Genomic DNA, 19,775 nt, shown 5'->3' with positions numbered 1-19,775 from the left:
ATATTTACCATAGTATTTCTAAGGGTAAAGCAGTGTTAAAGCTGGTGACACAGGCACTGTGTTTAAAACATAGAGCCATCATATATTTTGTCGACAGTTAACGCAGCAGACGTAGCACGAGTAACTATCACTAAATGAAGGACCGATTTTAAATAACATGTTGGCTTTTCAGTAGTGATCCAGTGAGGGCTGTGACAGCCATTTGTTGGCAATGATGTACAAAAAGAGGTCGACAACAATGCAGTGCACATGTCAGAAGCTGAGCACACAATAAAACATAAATATTTCAATTTCAATCTTGTTTCTGTATGTGAACGTTTTCACGTAGGCTGAGAGGGCCCATCGTAACTTTCCCCGAATGCAGTATTGATGATAATTGTCACTTTTACATATGTGCGTCAAATGGCATCATATTTGTATACATGAAGAAGTGTGTACGCCAATGCAGTAGGATATATACTGATGGTTTGTTTTGCGGTTTCCTGCATTTAGAGAAAAGAAACATCCTACATTCGTACGTCGATAGTTTCTCCAGCAATATAACACTCTTGCTGCTGATATATACTGGAGAAATGTGTATTTCTAAAATATGACATGGACATCTATCATGTGTTTTTGTCCCGTAGTGGTATCAAAATCGTGACAGAATATACAGTAAATGTTCACAAGAGTACCGTAAGTCTTGATAGTGTCATCATTTTGCGCCAGGATTACATCACTCGCTAATGTGTGTAGCTAATGTGTGTATATATATTTTTACATTATCCCTGCTTTGCGTTATTTCGTCTATTTAGTCTTTACTCCCCCGGGACATTTTCTTTCAGACTGTGTAGTTGTTACTGATCGTTAGTTGGCATGCATTATTGATGAGTTATCGATACCTTGCTAACTAACTAAATGTTTTACCTCCAGCTTTCTTTGTGTCCAGGAATTCATAGGTAATGGTAGACAGGTCTGCAAAACCTCCATGTGCATACTGATTTGAGTCATCATTTGAATCACTCTAAAGGAGAATACCTCGTTATACAGTCGGTATACATCTGAACAACTGGGACTATGTGTCTGAACAATATTATTCCATATAGTTACAATCTATGTGATAAGTTCTTGGAGTTGATCAAAATACTAGTATTCAAAGTTCTTTGCCAGCTGCACAAGTCTTTGATGAAAGATTCCCCACAGATACCACCATAGATACCTTGAGACTCCGAACTGGTTATGTAGACAAGTCGTGAATGCTGCATGTTTGTGTTTTGGGGTTTTGCAACAATGTTTTCAACTCTAAGTGAAACTAATCATGTTCCATACGCTTTTCTGAACGATGTTAGCAAATGTTGTCAGTGGCTACGAAATAAGTATTCTTCCACTGGCTCGTCTCAAAGTACATGCAGAGTAGAAATCGTTGTAAATGCAATTCACCACTACGAGGTAAACATTTGGAAGACTGTTTTCTTTCAGAAAAATGTCTTATTAAGGTGCTATTCCCTATTTCCACTTTTTTGGCTTGTCTTGATTCATGGAATAATGAAATCTAGTTTTAAGATAAAGATTGAACTTAAAAATAAGGTATGACGAGAGTATGTGATGTGTACATATCCCCTGTGTGTCAGTGACACGGCAGATATACATCTTTCACTGATAACGGCTGAATGGTGATACATACGTTATATCTAAACTAACCTTGCATTTACTTCAATTTGAATTGCATTGTATCTTAATAAATATAAGTGCCTCTATATTTTTCTTCTTAGGAAATCGTTCACTCGTGACAATCTGCGAAACACGTTTTAATACGTAAATAAGTTACGTGCACGTTTAACAACAAATCACCGTTTTCAGTCTCTATCAATTATTTGTATGTATTATGTAATATATGTGTCTAATGTAGGTATGGAGTCGTTCGTTCGTTTGTCAGATGAAACCCGTAAACCATTAGGCTTCGATAAGCTCAGTCAACAATTTGCAGATGACGGCCATATGTAACAACGACGGTGACTCATTAAGGCTGATATAATTTAAAAGCGTCACTGCAACGGTAGCCATTACCTATTTCTCATTATCAATGGACAAGAGACTCGGTAGCAAACCAGGGTATGGGATCTGAAGTTCGATACAGAAATCCACAAGTTCTAATTGATCGAATATGACAATCGAAAGCATAAAACTGTTCGAACTCCGATCACATTTGATACGAGTAATTTTCTACCTCAATATGTAAATTTAGAGAAGGAAATCGAAACAACAAAAAGCATTATCTAGATTGGCAAAACACAATGTCAAAAAAATACATTTATACATTTATAACGTAAAGCTAGAATCATAGTATTAACAAAGGCGTACATTATGTTTGGCAGGTATTAAGTAGTATTTATGTCTTGGGATCAAAGGAAATGTTTTTGTTCTATGTTTGAAAGTTAAGAAGAGAAAAACACGGTTGAATCAGAATTTCAGTAACGTTCTCTACAGCTAAATCAGTACTGCGATCTAATTGGGTCATTGTTTTTTATTTATTCGTACAATGAATTCTGATATCAGCAATATCTGTTTCGTCTACAATATCTTCAGTATTACATCACCAGACCCCGATTTCTACCTGCACATGGCTTGTCCAATAGGTATCATGTCGTACACATCGATGAATTAGATTATTGTTTCTAATGCAGATTTCCTGTGGTATGTGCATTGTCCCAACAGTAGGTATGTATATATACATGGTGCTGATGCTAACACACACCGGAGGATGCTTAGTGAGTAAGCCTGAAGGTGAAGGTAATAATAACTTGCTTGCTCACGCCAGACGAAATGTAGGCGTGTACCAACTACAGCCTACTGATTATGAGTATCTGACTAGTCAACCGTAGGAAGCTGGGCGTAATGTTAGGAACTGTTTCTCGAATTAAGGTAGTTGTGAAAATGAAGAACATTAAAAAGTAACTTCTCCGATATAAAAATCAGTGAAATTAATTAAGTTAGTCATAGCGGCAACACCATCCTGCCCAGGCTGACAACTTGCTTAAATCGATAACCAACCTAAACTAATAGAGTTTACAGAGCTGAGTGGTAGATGTTTTCCTAGCTACTCCCGTACTAAAGTGTTATTTTATTGACATGACATCCTGGGGAAATGGTCACCTTTAGTACACTGCATTTAAGAGTATCTTGGAGGTCTTCACTCAATAGTGATTACAGTCATGTTTATGTTCGCTCTAAAATTATATTTCACTTGCGATGTGTTTGCAGCTGTTAAGTTAAATAAGTGCTTTGATACTTCATTTGAACTGACACAGTAGGAGGTCAGTCCCGATATGGCGGCCCGGGTACAGGTACGCCAGTCCAACAGCAGCTCATTTTTTGTGCACAGATGTGATAAACTACACATAATATACAAACAACGACCATAGTTTCCAAAACCTATGCATTGGGATCTCTTGGTTTGCGTTCGCACCACCATTGCTATCAGTATAATTATAATGAGTATCAATCTAGAGAGACCTACTGTTAGGACTGTCCTTACTTCGATCAGTAATATACTGATTATCATTGCAGACAGAGTTACTGCCAGGGCTGCCAACACTACAGTCAGTAATATACTGATTATCATCCTACACAGAGCTATTGTCGAGGCTGCCAACACTACTGTCAGAATATACTGATTATCATTGTAGACAGAGTTACTGCCAGGGCTGAAAACGCTACGGTCAGTAATATACTGATTATCTTCATACAGAGAGCTACTGTCAAGACTGCCAACACTACGGTCAATAAGACACTGATACACATTGTAGACAGAGCTACTTTCGGGGCTGCCAAGCCTACTGTTAGTAATATACTGATTATCATCTTACACAGTTCTACTGTCGGAGATGTCAATACTACGGTCAGTAATATACTGATTATCATCCTACACAGAGCTACTTCAGCACTGCCAACACTACTGTCAGAATATACTGATTATCATCATACACAGAGCTATTGTCGAGGCTGCCAACACTACTGTCAGAATATACTGATTATCATCCTACACAGAGCTATTGTCGAGGCTGCCAACACTACTGTCAGTAATATACTGATTATCATCCTACACAGAGCTATTGTCGAGGCTGCCAACACTACTGTCAGAAATACTGATTATCATTGTAGACAGAGTTACTGCCAGGGCTGAAAACGCTACGGTCAGTAATATACTGATTATCTTCATACAGAGAGCTACTGTCAAGACTGCCAACACTACGGTCAATAAGACACTGATACACATTGTAGACAGAGCTACTGTCGGGGCTGCCAAGACTACTGTTAGTAATATACTGATTATCATCTTACACAGTTCTACTGTCGGAGATGTCAATACTACGGTCAGTAATATACTGATTATCATCCTACACAGAGCTACTTCAGCACTGCCAACACTACTGTCAGAATATACTGATTATCATCATACACAGAGCTATTGTCGAGGCTGCCAACACTACTGTCAGAATATACTGATTATCATCCTACACAGAGCTATTGTCGAGGCTGCCAACACTACTGTCAGTAATATACTGATTATCATCATACACAGAGCTGCTATCACTGTTGTCAAAACAACGGTCAGTAATATACTGATAATCATCCTACACAGAGATACTTGTCAGGACTGCCAACTCTAGGAGAAGTAATATACTGATTATCATCTTACACAGTTCTACTGTCGGAGATGTCAATGCTACGGTCAGTAATATACTGATTATCATCCTACACAGAGCTACTTGTCAGGACTGCCAACTCTAGGAGCAGTAATATACTGATTATCATCTTACACAGTTCTACTGTCGGAGATGTCAATACTACGGTCAGTAATATACTGATTATCATCACACACAGAGCTGCTGACAGGACTGCCATCACGATACTAATATACAGACAAATAATGAAGCTCGTCTTTTCATACCATATTGACTTCTGGTATAAGAGCACAACATACTCAATATAAGACGGAACTATACCGATTCCTAATATTTTACTGCTGTTTCATTACTTACCATTGCTCTGTCCCGTGCTATGCCAGGTTAGAAGTTGTGAAGGTGTCACAACTCACCTGCTAATGCCCCACGTATATAAATAGACATGGAGCATTAGAATATATATATTAACTTCAGTCATCTAACTATTTATATTGTAAAACATGACTATTTATTCATAAATTATATTTGATATCAAAATGGCAAATCGAAGAATTTGTCTATATTGACTCCCTCTGCCTGTAAAGTAGACATCAAATATCAAGCTATGACCGAAGTTCTACGCATTAGTATATCGGATAAAACACTGTAACAGGAAGCATAATGAATGATGAAAAAATTTAAATGGCATAAACAGCATGAGCAACATAGACTCTGCTTGTATGTTAATTTCTGTGAAGAAAACAATAGTCAGTTGTTCGCCCTTTATTTAAAGTTCATTACGTACATTACTTTGGAAACATACAGGGAAACCCAAATCCTTGTCATTATTTACACATGAACGATAGTAACGTGGCACTGTGGACACAATTATTCCTATTGTCCAGTGGTTAGACCATGATATAGCTGATGAGCGTATCATCCGCTAAGTTGCTTTCGACAAAAAATATCAAAATATGATTTTCCTTAATTAAGTTTGCGAAGACCGTATTGAAACTTTTAGATTACCTGAAGCGTATGTTGTGGGCAGAAACTTCAATGAACAATAGGATTGAAGATTGAAATTTCAGTAACAGGGGAGGAATTTGACATAGCGATGGTCCGACACTTTTGGTAGGTTTATTTTCTTCTCTTTTACCTGATGATTTAATTGTTCCAGAATTCTCTGATATTTAAAACACAGAAAATTACTTAATTCGAAACGTAAGCGGTCCATTAACACTTCAGGTTCTTCCAAGGCGCCAGGCCTTTTACTGTAATAACCCAACTCTCGTTCACAGCTGTCATTAAATGAAGACATGCAGTTCATGAAAAAAGAGGCACCTTATCGTAAGCAATTTGTTCAGTATTAGATATGTTTTCGTGTTATCACTCCATATCTTACTTTTACACAAATCGCCGAGCCTGCATGTATTCATACCATGGAACCTATGTATCCACTTCTCATGAAATGATAGTTGGAAGAGAACGGTCACATGCCCTGGTCGGTAGATCGCATGTCTGTTATCATTCAAAAATAGTCTGATTGTCACAAATGAAGAGAATAAAGCACACAGTGTATATGGCAAACAGCATCTGTGAAACTTTGGAAACCTAAAATCTGTTTTACTTTATGTTGTATTGTTGTGTCACAATAGCCGGGGTAATTTTGTAAGCGAAATATACTAATATGTCTACAAAAGGCTACACATTCCTTTTCCGAAACATCTACCCACTGACATACAACTCACAACACTTTGTCGAACACGTATTGTTAAAAGCCATTATTAAAATTATCAGACATTATACAGTAGACAAAGATCGCTAATATGTAAACATTGGTTTGGATTAATTGAAAAGGAAATATGAACTAGAAATGTCAACGTTTACCTGAATGAAAACGCTTAGAATTCTGTATAGATGAAAGCACCTACTACTTACATTACGTGAGACCTTCCGAGATTCTCGCGAAAGGTATGTTTTGCATTCGAATTATGCATACAAGATTTTGTGACGAGCCTCGGTATTGAAACATATGTGTACGGACCCATTAACTCGGGGACCTGATCGATAATGTTGACGGGACAATGAGCAAGAAGCCGGATCCTGATCAGTAACATTTAATTTGACCTGCCTCACCTTCTTTAGATATATATACGACTTTTAATTAACATGAACACATTGCCTCTTAATATTGGATCATGCCACCAATTCATATATGTAGTGTTTCCTATTCCTGTTTCGTTGGCATGTAAGATCAAACATTTATTAGATAATTTACAAGGTTGTTCATATGGCTGTCGCCAGTGTTTTGCTTTGTGAAAGATCCCAGCACTGTCAAATGGACAACTGATTGTCGTTCGTACATCCAGGTTATAGAACATGATCTGTGAAACATGTGCACCCAGACATTCCTGGATTAGATAGTGTGTGAGTCGGGTATGGGGACAGGGACACATTGTTGTCGTAATAAGCTATTTGTTTTCCAAACTGAAACCTCAATCATTGATAATCTACTTGATAAACAAAAGTGAGACAACTCTTTCCATGATGATACCATGTGTTCACGGAAAGGTGGACGTACCCTGCGTATATACGGCTTCAGGCGGAAATTTCACTGGAAGCTCATTATCTATTTGACCATTGTTCAGCTAGATCATTGTTAGAACAAAAGCTTAAGTTAAACGTTACGTGTTTTGATTTTACCAATCTGAGCATGAATTCCCGTTCATATACATAGAGCAACAGCTCAGCAAGAAGGGGAGCACTGTTGTAACACACAGCCAGGGATGCCTACTTCTTGTATAAATGTCCTGTCCCCAAATTTCACAAAGTTGCTATCGATGAGGATGTCCAGCATGTCACATATTGTTTTCTCAGTAAACTTCAGGTGACATTTGCTTTCACTTTTCACAAATTGTCCTGAACCTTTGAAGGTAGAGATGTAACTTTTACTGTGGTCACCACGTTTTTTAATGACAAATGCCCCACAGATCAAGGAAGGACGTTTTCCCCTATGTTTGTCGTGTGGGGTAGTGGCGTATAGCGTGGAAAAAGAAATGGTTTGTCAGAAAATAATTTACAGTTTTGATATTGTCTAAATTCAAGCAACTCCGTTGAATGTTTGAAAATCCACACGATATTAATTCCACTTCCACTCCGATATTTATCTGACTATAAAGAAACTCCTTCCTTGATTGCATTCAGGTTTCCACGTTTCGTGACTGGTGAACAATGACGTTTTTAACAACATCAGGATGAAATATCGAAAAGTGAGACAAAGAGAGAACAAACTTTATCATGCCCATTAACAGAGTAGCTGGGTAAATGATACAGTAGCTTAACAGCAAAACTAATAACTAGTAAGGAAACGCCATGGAAGGTACAAAGTTCTAAACTCAGTGGTTTCTCAGTTTTCTTAAGGCTGCACAATTGAGAAATGTATATTTTTTCAAATGAATGTGCCAGTGGAATGACCATTGGCTAAGATAGCAAGGGACATATTTTATACCACTATCATGTTTAGTAAATCAGATATACTGATACATCGGTTTGAAAGTTACTGATCAAGAACTAAACTAACTGTCCAGCAAGGGGGATGGGGCGAAGGGTTGGGCCCATTTGTCATGCTCAATCATGTCATGTTAATGTCGAATGTAATTATATATGTTATGTCGAACAATGCAATAACCAGAAGGGTGTAAATAATTTGAAACGACCTGTTATGAATAGTCGGGAAAACGTCGAGGGTTGTAGTATGTGACAAAATATATTCTTGCCACAATGTATATGTAATGGATGATTTGTTCATCGAACTCGAGTTCAGGAAGTATTCACACTCATTCATAGTATTTCCGTTCGAAAAAGAAAACAATTAGGAGCTAGAAGTTAAAACTGTGAGTCAGTCCACATACTTGATAGGGTGCAAACAAATTATGTGCGTATTCGCAAATTAGGCTCCCATCAAATTGTCGGACCTCATAGGCAGTGCAAGTCAAAAATAAATTACAGTTCTAGCTGCATGTCCAAGAAGGTTGTTGTAAGTAATTACACAAAACAATGTAAGTTAGGGTCTATACCATTGCGAACATACTGGGTGATGTTGCGTTAATCAAACATCAATGTACTCACTTCTTATTGTAGTAGTCATTGTAGTAACATAGTCCTACCTTCCGCACAACGCCTTTGGAACAACCATACAAAGAGTTTCAAATCAAGTTTATTCAAAAGCAACAGTGACTTTTTTAACAAGGCCGGATGCCTGTGACTACCCCCTACGTGCCTCGGGCATAAGTGTTTTGTCACCAAATCGCGCAAAGGAATCTTTGTTAATAATGTTAACATTTTCTTCCTGAGGCATTTGATGCGAATATTTCTGTTCATGGGCCACTGCTTGTTCATGTGTGCCACGTGAATTAAATATGATTCTCACCTCAGCTTCACACAAATCAAGCCTCCTTTAACTCTGACGTGTAGTGTGCCCGAGACCGGGCTACTGACAGTGTTTGGACCTCCGGGTAACATCTACTGTCAACATTTCAAATTTCAGAAGGACAGACAATTGCTGTTGTCTAGGTTTCCGCTACAACCCTACCCAATGACTGTAATCAAAATACATAATCATCCATAATTACACCAACATTGATCAAAATGATCATGGCGCGGAAACGTTATACGAGATTTTCTTTAAAACCAAAATATCTGATGTGTGTGATCGATGGTTTAACCTGACCAGGGGTACTAGGGTAATAGGAAGTACAGTGAGCAGAATTGAAAAGAAAATGAAAGTATTTGTGTTTTAAAGGAATACCTCAAATGTGCTTGAACCTATTTACAAGTCGCAAACACATTACGCTTGATATTCATCAGCTATGAACACACATGTACACGAATACTTATTGAGAGCAGAGAGCTGTCACATATTTCTTGAAAATAGTATTGGAAGTTGCTCCAGACAGATTGTTTGTTTAGGAATCCTCTTCTGCATATGGAATCGTATGGGTGTGTATGAGAAATCATGTGTCTGTGTTGAAATGGTTGAATTATGTGTGTTTTGTGTGAGGAGTCATGTGTCTGTGTTGAAATGGTGGAATTATGTGTGTTTTGTGTGAGGAATCATGTGTCTGTGTTGAAATGGTGGAATTTTGTGTGTTTTGTGTGAGGAATCATGTGTCTGTGTTGAAATGGTGGAATTATGTGTGTTTTGTGTGAGGAATCATGAGTCTGTGATGAAATGGTGGAATTATGTGTGTTTTGTGTGAGGAATCATGTGTCTGTGTTGAAATGGTGGAATTATGTGTGTTTTGTGTGAGGAATCATGTTTCTGTGTTGAAATGAAGGAATTATGTGTGTTTTGTGTGAGGAATCATGTGTCTGTGTTGAAATGGTGGAATTATGTGTGTTTTGTGTGAGGAATCATGAGTCTGTGTTGAAATGGTGGAATTATGTGTGTTTTGTGTGAGGAATCATGTGTCTGTGTTGAAATGGTGGAATTATGTGTGTTTTGTGTGAGGAATCATGAGTCTGTGATGAAATGGTGGAATTATGTGTGTTTTGTGTGAGGAATCATGTGTCTGTGATGAAATGGTGGAATTATGTGTGTTTTGTGTGAGGAATCATGAGTCTGTGATGAAATGGTGGAATTATGTGTGTTTTGTGTGAGGAATCATGTGTCTGTGTTGAAATGGTGGAATTATGTGTGTTTTGTGTGAGGAATCATGTGTCTGTGTTGAAATGGTGGAATTATGTGTGTTTTGTGTGAGGAATCATGTGTCTGTGTTGAAATGGTGGAATTATGTGTGTTTTGTGTGAGGAATCATGTGTCTGTGTTGAAATGGTGGAATTATGTGTGTTTTGTGTGAGGAATCATGAGTCTGTGTTGAAATGGTGGAAATATGTGTGTTTTGTGTGAGGAATCATGTGTCTGTGTTGAAATGGTGGAATTATGTGTGTTTTGTGTGAGGAATCATGTTTCTGTGATGAAATGGTGGAATTATGTGTGTTTTGTGTGAGGAATCATGTGTCTGTGATGAAATGGTGGAATTATGTGTGTTTTGTGTGAGGAATCATGTGTCTGTGTGGAATCGTGTGTCTTTACACATACATTTGTTGGTGGCCCAACACCTCAAGAGAGAAAAAAGAAGTTTATGAAGAAATTTATTCAACAAAATTGAACTCACCGAGTGAACTCAATCAAACAACAGGTTGTCGTGTTGACGGGTATGAAGCCTACTAGCTGTTACATTCGTTCCTTCAGAGTCCATCGGGTCGTGGACAGCATTTGTACTGAGTAAATTCTCTATCAATTACTACTGTCTGCATCCCTCCCCACCGAGTTGTCCATATGTGAGGGGAATGCATGCGATCTGTATGTTTGACGGGGATTAGGGTCTGGCTCTTGTAGCAATGTTTACACACACTGTCTGTCTCCCGACTTGCCATCAGCCAATACCCCGTACAAGCAGTCTTTTATCACGAAATAATACCTACTATACTCAATATCCAAAACAAAAGAACGTGTCTGAGACTAACCCCTAAAATTAATGAAATCCAAGCAAACGAACAACTGCTTTTATTCAAGAGAGGGCATTGTCAAGTAACAAATTATATGCCTAGAACATTAGCTCAGTTCCTGTTCGCATTGACTGACGTAGTTCTCTATCTTAAACTTAAAGAGAGACAACCAGCTCTTTCATACAGTCGAATGGCGTCTACCATACTGTCAGTGTTGCTCCATTCCAGCACATCTGTAATATGCCATAAGAAATATCGCTGCATCTCAGGACTACACATACTGATGTATTGGCCCTATACGATAACGTGTATGTAATCAAATTATGTATGTTATTCTAAAAATAACTCTCTCCAACATCTGGCGTCACCTCTTAGTTCAGTTTCTAAAGTTTCCTCCTTCTTACGTTCTCATTGAACATTTTGTTTTACTTTTATGTGCTTTTGTGCTTCCGATAATATATGAATGGATAACTAGTAAGTAGTAACTGTCATTAAAAAATAGTTCATAATTACATTATTGACACCGGGGATATTTGATTTACAAAAAAACAACTTTTACAAAGAGGTATAAATGCAGCCAACGCCGAAAACAAAACATTATTATTACAGACGAGGCACACTGAAACCACCTTAAGACAGACAGACAGACAGACAGACAGAGTTTTTTATATATTAACGGCCTCCGGCCCATAACACACCACACATTATGAATATAGGATAAATTTCATGCAAGCAAAGCCTTATTATTATCGAGGAACATCTAGATAATTTTTTACATTAGACGTTATTAGAAACATTTGATAGAAATAGGCTAATACATTTAAGAGTTCTTGTACAATCAGTGGACATCAGAGATACAAACGTCACAACTGAAACCGCCTTAATGTTACAAATGACATGTTATGTTATCAATTGCTCACTTTGCGCCCAGTGGATACTATACTAAATTTGATATGACTTGTCCTTATAATTATATAGAAACCCGAAAAGTCAAGTCAAATAAATATGAATATTAATAATTCATGTTACATTTTTAGTACCATAGGCTATAATTTACCTCGGAGTGACAAGAAAGATATTAAGCCGGTTATGACAAATACCGAAAAGTGTAAGGCACACATTACAGATGTTCCAAAGAGTATTGAAGTTTTTACAGTTACTGAATGACATTAATATCTTTGTGGAAGGTACTTTTTACAGCCATAGTTCTGATAAATCACAAGAGAAGGAATATATGAGTATATACGAGAATGTCACTGACATCCTCACTTTCCAAAAGAAGTGAATGGTATAAATATGGATATAACGAACAACCAGGTGGTCGTATATAATCTTCCGACTTTACATTTAGTTGTATCTGTAAGAGTTATATGCATACAGCAACACGCACCAATTGGACAGACATGGGGGCATTGTCAAACACCCCAATTCACTATTTCTATAAAATGTATGTTATCTGCCTGTTATATACGCGTCTGTAACCACATGAATGCATGTTACTATAATTTGAACCTCATGCAGTTATGTTAATATAAATTGTCAATGCAAGAAAACCAGTCTAGATTATCCATTAAAACAGATTTGGCGTAAAGGGCAAAATAGCGGTGATGTTTCGAGAAAATAAAGCGCCTGCGTGTTGGTCTTCGATGAATGTTTTATTACCATAATATTAATATCATCTGCATGCAGGTCATGCTAGTCTTGCATGTATATTACCAGAACATGAGTATGTAAGTATGTGCCACTGCACAGCACGGAATTATCTCGCTATAATCTCGCACATCGCACATGTTAAACGTTCTAGGGTTCCTTCTATGATAACAGACCGGCGTATATGAAAGAACAGAAAGTTTAAGTCGTAATAAAACAGGTGCATGCACCCAAGGCGAATGGTACTTTACTGAGCATAACTTTCACCGGTTTCCTGTGAGCTATGAGCATTGGCATCTACTGAAAAGCACCAATGTTCAATCCAGTATATCTTGGAACTAGTCTCAAGGTATATAATTACTCACCTTTTTGTAGGATCTTTCCAAATATTGAACCCCCATGTCCATCTGCAAATGTTGGGCAGTTCCATCGTCTATTTCTGAATTGGTACTGACATTCCTTTATGGCGAGTTTTGCCCCCTTCACGACAGCCATGATCGCCCCCGGGTTGCGGGTGACAAGGCGACGCTGGCGTTTGTTCAGGGGCAGCAGACTTGGGTTGTTGTATAACCTTGTTACAGATGACCGCAAATCATTCGATCTTTCTCCGAGCTTCGCCAAAGACCTGCAATCAGTTATATGAAACATTAACTTGACGTGTGGTGATACCTACGTCACTACACTTCCATCGGGGTCAGTCGCATACCTGTCATAGACTTTGGGCAGTGGGTAAAACAAAAATAAGAAATACTTTGTTTTCGTATACAATGTTTTCGGCACATTGGTACATACGATCAGTATGATGGCGAGGATAGAGGTCTGGCTCGTCTAGCGTACAGGTTATTATCGTATATGCGTATAACGATATTCATTTTTGGACGCGCGTATGATCCTTCATAAAGTATCTTATGTATACAATATACATGTAATGTCCACATACCATTGAGTAGTACACTTACATAACAGCATGAACTTACTCACCTTAACACGTATTAGGTGCCCGGAAAATTAAAAACAGGTACGAGGCGTAATACGACAAAATTTCTCTGGCAATATATACCTGTGTCTTGATAGAGATAATTTAAAAGCGCGACACTGCATAATTCCTGGGTGCTACAGTGTCACCAAGTACATCGCAATACAAAGCAACATGCATACATTGATTAGGCTATTCAAGTCAATATATTTATGATTATATGAAATGACTAAACATATAAACATATATTCACTCTAAGTATCCAATAAACTAACATAAGTATGGCTATGTTCATAGGGAATGCACAACGTCATACTTACTACCGACAATTTCCCCTCATCCCATACCGTAACTTAGTTGTTTTTTAATCAAATGATAAAATGCAATGTTCAAACGGACTTAATATTCTATTTAAATTTGTAAAATTAAATCTATTACAGTTAATGTGGGAATGTACTTCGTTCTATGCAGAGAAGAATTTACCAGATGCCAAAGTGAAAGGGACAACCCTTTAATGCGTCAATTACAGCAGCCATGAAAACATCAAAGGGTAGGTAAAATGTAGATTTTATGAAAATAGTCACGGATGGTTGCTTGCTTGAGAGCAGGGATAATTGGCAATAAGTGAATTGAGATTTTATAGGGACCATATTAAACAACTTGCTCTCTGAGCTGCGTCGCCGACACATATTTAGAATGTTTTCAGTTTTCTTGAGTCACAAGTATTATATAGTTTATTATTTCTGTATGAAATATACTTCGATTGATAAAAACAAAGATATTCGTTAAATGTTATTCCATAATTACAACGATGATAAATAATGGTTCAAGACACAAATGGAATGTTGATCCATTTGTCGTCGTATAATAAAAAGCCCGAGGACTGTAGTCTTACTTGCTACTGGTATCAACCATTTTTCTTTTACTTATTTCCAACTAATAACAACGTTTTTGTCATGACTAATTTGTTGAAATGAATTTATAGAGTTAAACAAGTGCGTGAACTGTGAATTATCGGATGTGTAAAGTTCACTTACCACCACTGAATTCCTTTCATTCGTCCCTTGTGTCTGCCCTTCTTACATTCCGATATTTCGTTGAATATTAACACAAGTAAGATGAACCACACAAGTCGCATTTTCTTGTACTCATGTATATGTGTCACATATGCGAGGCTACGCTGCCTCAAGCCGCAAGTCTACATCCAATATACATATATTCAAACTAAATTCTACTTGTTGTCTTCGGACGCAGAAATCCAATGTGCAAAAACAAAGAAATATTTCCAATTTAAGAAACCTTTGGAATTCGAAGGCCATATTCTTTCCGAGTGTTTGTGTAAATTACTCGGCCATGTTGCCAGAGTGTCGCCTCGTAATATAGACATAAGATTTGCTTGTAATCAAATTTCGATTGGAAACGCTCCCCAAGAGTCTTTCTCGTATTTGTCAGGTTTTGACCCAAAGTGAGACTTTTCCTAACAATTACCTCTCGGCAATATCTGTCGAGACCACTCGTCGCCTGTCATTAAACCACTGCGAGAGACAGTCCCTTCTCCGTCGTCGTGTAGACTTGGTCATTATTGAGACAGTGCTAGATGGCCCACACCATAGTCGCACCCTGTAAAACGGGTACAATAATGTTGAGTACCTAGCTCTAAAATTGATCTCAAAATTTGTTTCGCAGCGTCTGTGTTTGTGGTTGCTTTTCCGTCACAGTAGAGTGGTTGATTACAGAGGGCAGACCCGACTCTTCTTGTCTTTCTCTTGATATGCTTAGGTCGGGCGCGGCACACCTCCGGCAGCTGACACAAGGATTCCTACCAATAAGCCAAAGACACTGAACAGGGAAGTTTCCTACACCCTGTATCCAGATAGATGCATCCTATCACAACCTGTCGATGTTCGTGTGATGAGTGGTCACCGATACGAGGCTTGGTTTGGGTGAAGACGCGTCTTCAATATGTCTCATACGGGGAACGGCGCAAACTACGTTTAATTATTCCTCCGGGTGACATGTATGTTAGACAGGTCAAGAGTCGATTCTCCCCTCAGGCATGATCAAAGTGATATCAATTTTGATACAGAGATAGCTACTTAGAAAATTCGACAGACACATTACTAATTCATCAGGAGTTTTTGTCGTTAAAGTTCCCAAAAGCAGTAGAGGAATGCCTTTTGAGAGACAATACATTCGTGTGATGTAATTTGAGAAAGTTGGAACACTCACACAGCAATGTAGTCGCGATTACTGCCGTCCCATAACCCGTGTCCTCCCCCGCCTCGCTTTGTCTCCTGTGTGAGGTATGAGGAAGGCATTGTTAATTACTTCTGCAATTGACTTAAGGTACATGAAGTATGTATTGGTTGCAACTGTTACCATACACATTTAAGAGAGGGCTGGAGGGATTCGCTCGCAGCAAAATTTGCGGAGATCGTTGCTTAACGTTCAAATAAGCCGACTGTAGATGACGATATCGCGAGGAATTATCGCGAGCTGTTTGCACACAGCCACGGCAAACCGCTTTGATGTTCAAGCCTCGCACTTAAAGCCAACCCTTTATGACTCGCGTGCTATTTATTACTAAAATTCGAAATAAGGCACTTTTCCAGAAAGCCTTTGAATTGTCTTTCATATCTTGCAATTATATTCATTAAGCACGTTACCAGCAGCTTTGTAACGAATCTCCAGTTCTAGCCCGAGTTACAGTCACGACACCTACTCGGCTTCACACGGGAATTTAACATTTTTCACATAAATGGTTTTCTTTATACCCAACGATACGAATATTAGCATGCCGACTACTCAGGCGTGTGCTGTCTGTACACCTAGTATATTTTCAGGCGTGTGCTGTCTGTACACCTAGTATGTTTTCAGGCGTGTGATGCATGTACACCTAGTATGTGTTCAGGCGTGTGATGCATGTACACCTAGTATGTGTTCAGGCCTGTGATGTATGCACACCTACTATGTGTTCAGGCGTGTGATGTATGTACACCTAGTATGTGTTCAGGCGTGTGATGTATGTACACCTAGTATGTGTTCAGGCGTGTGCTGTCTGTACACCTGATATGTGTTCAGGCGTGTGATGTATGTACACCTAGTATGTGTTCAGGCGTATGTTGTCTGTACACCTAGTATGTGTTCAGGCGTGTGATGTATGTACACCTAGTATGTGTTCAGGCGTGTGCTGTCTGTACACCTGATATGTGTTCAGGCGTGTGCTGTCTGTACACCTAGTATGTGTTCAGGCGTGTGATGTATGTACACCTAGTATGTGTTCAGGAGTGTGCTGTCTGTACACCTAGTATATTTTCAGGCGTGTGCTGTCTGTACACCTAGTATGTGTTCAGGCGTGTGCTGTCTGTACACCTAGTATGTGTTCAGGAGTGTGCTGTCTGTACACCTAGTATATTTTCAGGCGTGTGCTGTCTGTACACCTAGTATGTGTTCAGGCGTGTGCTGTCTGTACACCTGATATGTGTTCAGGCGTGTGCTGTCTGTACACCTAGTATGTGTTCAGGCGTGTGCTGTCTCTACACCTAGTATGTGTTCAGGCGTGTGCTGTCTGTACACCTAGTATGTGTTCAGGCGTGTGATGTATGTACACCTAGTATGTGTTCAGGCGTGTGCTGTCTGTACACCTAGTATGTGTTCAGGCGTGTGATGTGTGTACACCTAGTATGTTTTCAGGATTGTGTTATCTGTACACCTAGTATGTGTTCAGGCATGTGCTGTCTGTACACCTGATATGTGTTCAGGAGTGTGCTGTCTATACACCTAGTATGTGTTCAGGATTGTGTTGTCTGTATATCTAGTATGACTTCAGGCGTATGCTGTCTCTACACCTAGTATGTGTTCAGGCGTGTGCTGTCTGTACAACTAGTTTGTGTTCAGGCGTGTGCTATCTGTACACCTGAAATGTGTTCAGGCGTGTGCTGTCTGTACACCTGATATGTGTTCAGGAGTGTGCTTTCTGTACACCTAGTATGTGTTCAGGCGTGTGCTGTCTGTACAACTAGTATGTGTTCAGGTGTGTGCTTTCTGTAAACCTGATATGTGTTCAGGCCTGTGATGTATGTACACCTAGTATGTGTTCAGGCGTGTGCTGTCTGTTCACCTAGTATGTGTTCAGGCGTGTGCTGTCTGTACAACTAGTATGTGTTCAGGTGTGTGCTTTCTGTAAACCTGATATGTGTTCAGGCCTGTGATGTATGTACACCTAGTATGTGTTCAGGCGTGTGCTGTCTGTTCACCTACTATGTGTTCAGGCGTGTTCTATATGTACACCTAGTATGTGTTCAAGCGTGTGATGTGTGTACACCTACTATGTTTTCAGGAGTGTGCTGTCTGTATATCTAATATGTGTTCAGGCATGTGCTGTCTGTACATCTAGTATGACTTCAGGCGTATGCTGTCTGTACACCTGATATGTGTTCAGGCGTGTGATGTATGTACACCTGATATGTGTTCAGGAGTGTGCTGTCTGTACACCTTGTATGTGTTCAGGATTGTGTTGTCTGTATATCTAGTATGTGTTCAGGCGTGTGCTGTCTCTACAACTAGTATGTGGTCAGGCGTGTGCTATCTGTACACCTGATATGTGTTCAGGCGTGTGCTGTCTGTACACCTGATATGTGTTCAGGAGTGTGCTGTCTGTACACCTAGTATGTGTTCAGGATTGTGTTCTCTGTACACCTAGTATGTGTTCAGGCATGTGCTGTCTGTACATCTAGTATGACTTCAGGCGTATGCTGTCTGTACACCTAGTATGTGTTCAGGCGTTTGCTGTCTGTACACCTGATATGTGTTCAGGCCTGTGATATATGTACACCTAGTATGTGTTCAGGCGTGTGCTGTCTGTACACCTAGTATGTGTTCAGGCGTGTGCTGTCTGTTCACCTAGTATGTGTTCAGGCGTGTGCTGTCTGTTCACCTAGTATGTGTTCAGGCGTGTGATGCATGTACACCTAGTATGTGTTCAGGAGTTTGCTGTCTGTACACCTAGTATGTGTTCAGGCGTGTAATGTATGTACACCTAGTATGTGTTCAGGCGTGTGTTGTCTATACACCTAGCATGTGTTCAGGCGTATTCTATCTGTACACCTAGTATGTGTTCAGGCGTATTCTATCTGTACACCTAGTATGTGTTCAGGCGTGTTCTATCTGTACACCTAGTATGTGTTCAGGCGTCTGTTGTCTATACACCTAGTATGTGTTCAGGCGTGTGCTGTCTGTACACCTCGTATGTGTTCAGGCGTGTGCTATCTGTACACCTTGTATGTGTTCAGGCGTGTGTTGTCTATACACCTAGTATGTGTTCAGGCGTGTGTTGTGTATACACTTAGTATGTGTTCAGGCGTGTTCTATCTGTACACCTAGTATGTGTTCAGGCGTGTGTTGTCTATACACCTAGTATGTGTTCAGGCGTGTTCTATCTGTACACTTAGTATGTGTTCAGGCGTGTGATGTCTGTACACCTAGTATGTGTTCAGGCGTGTGTTGTCTATACACCTAGTATGTGTTCAGGCGTGTTCTATCTGTACACCTAGTATGTGTTCAGGCGTGTGTTGTCTATACACCTAGTATGTGTTCAGGCGTGTGCTGTCTGTACACCTTGTATGTGTTCAGGCGTGTGCTGTCTGTACACCTAGTATGTGTCCAGGCGTGTGCTGTCTGTACACCTAGTATGTGTTCAGGCGTATGCTGTCTGTACACCTACTATGTGTTCAGGCGTGTGATGCATGTACACCTAGTATGTGTTCAGGCGTATGTTGTCTGTACACCTAGTATGTGTTCAGGCGTGTTCTATCTGTACACCTAGTATGTGTTCAGGCGTGTGTTGTCTATACACCTAGTATGTGTTCAGGCGTGTGCTGTCTGTACACCTAGTATGTGTTCAGGCGTTGGTTGTCTGTACACCTCGTATGTGTTCAGGCGTGTGCTATCTGTACACCTCGTATGTGTTCAGGCGTATGTTGTCTGTACACCTAGTA

General features: G+C 39.4%; 1 protein-coding gene across 2 annotated transcripts in view; it reads right to left on the bottom strand.

Moving 5' to 3' along the window:
• The window catches only part of LOC139463347 (protein Wnt-1-like), a 33,012-nt gene extending 17,688 nt beyond the window's left edge, over positions 1–15,324 (bottom strand). For both annotated transcript variants that reach the window (XM_071244595.1, XM_071244596.1), the window contains exons 1-2: positions 14,817–15,324; positions 13,169–13,428 (exon numbers count right to left, since the gene is read on the bottom strand). In XM_071244595.1, coding sequence (XP_071100696.1) covers positions 13,169–13,428; positions 14,817–14,917 — 361 coding nt within the window. In that variant the 5' untranslated portion in view covers positions 14,918–15,324. The remainder of the gene's footprint in view (positions 1–13,168; positions 13,429–14,816) is intronic.
• Positions 15,325–19,775: the final 4,451 nt, after the last annotated feature.

This window comes from Haliotis cracherodii, unplaced genomic scaffold (assembly GCF_022045235.1).
Source record: "Haliotis cracherodii isolate W230 unplaced genomic scaffold, xgHalCrac1.p SCAF_16, whole genome shotgun sequence".
NCBI classification, from domain to species: Eukaryota; Metazoa; Mollusca; class Gastropoda; order Lepetellida; family Haliotidae; genus Haliotis; species Haliotis cracherodii.
This window is presented reverse-complemented; position numbering and strand designations above follow the sequence as displayed.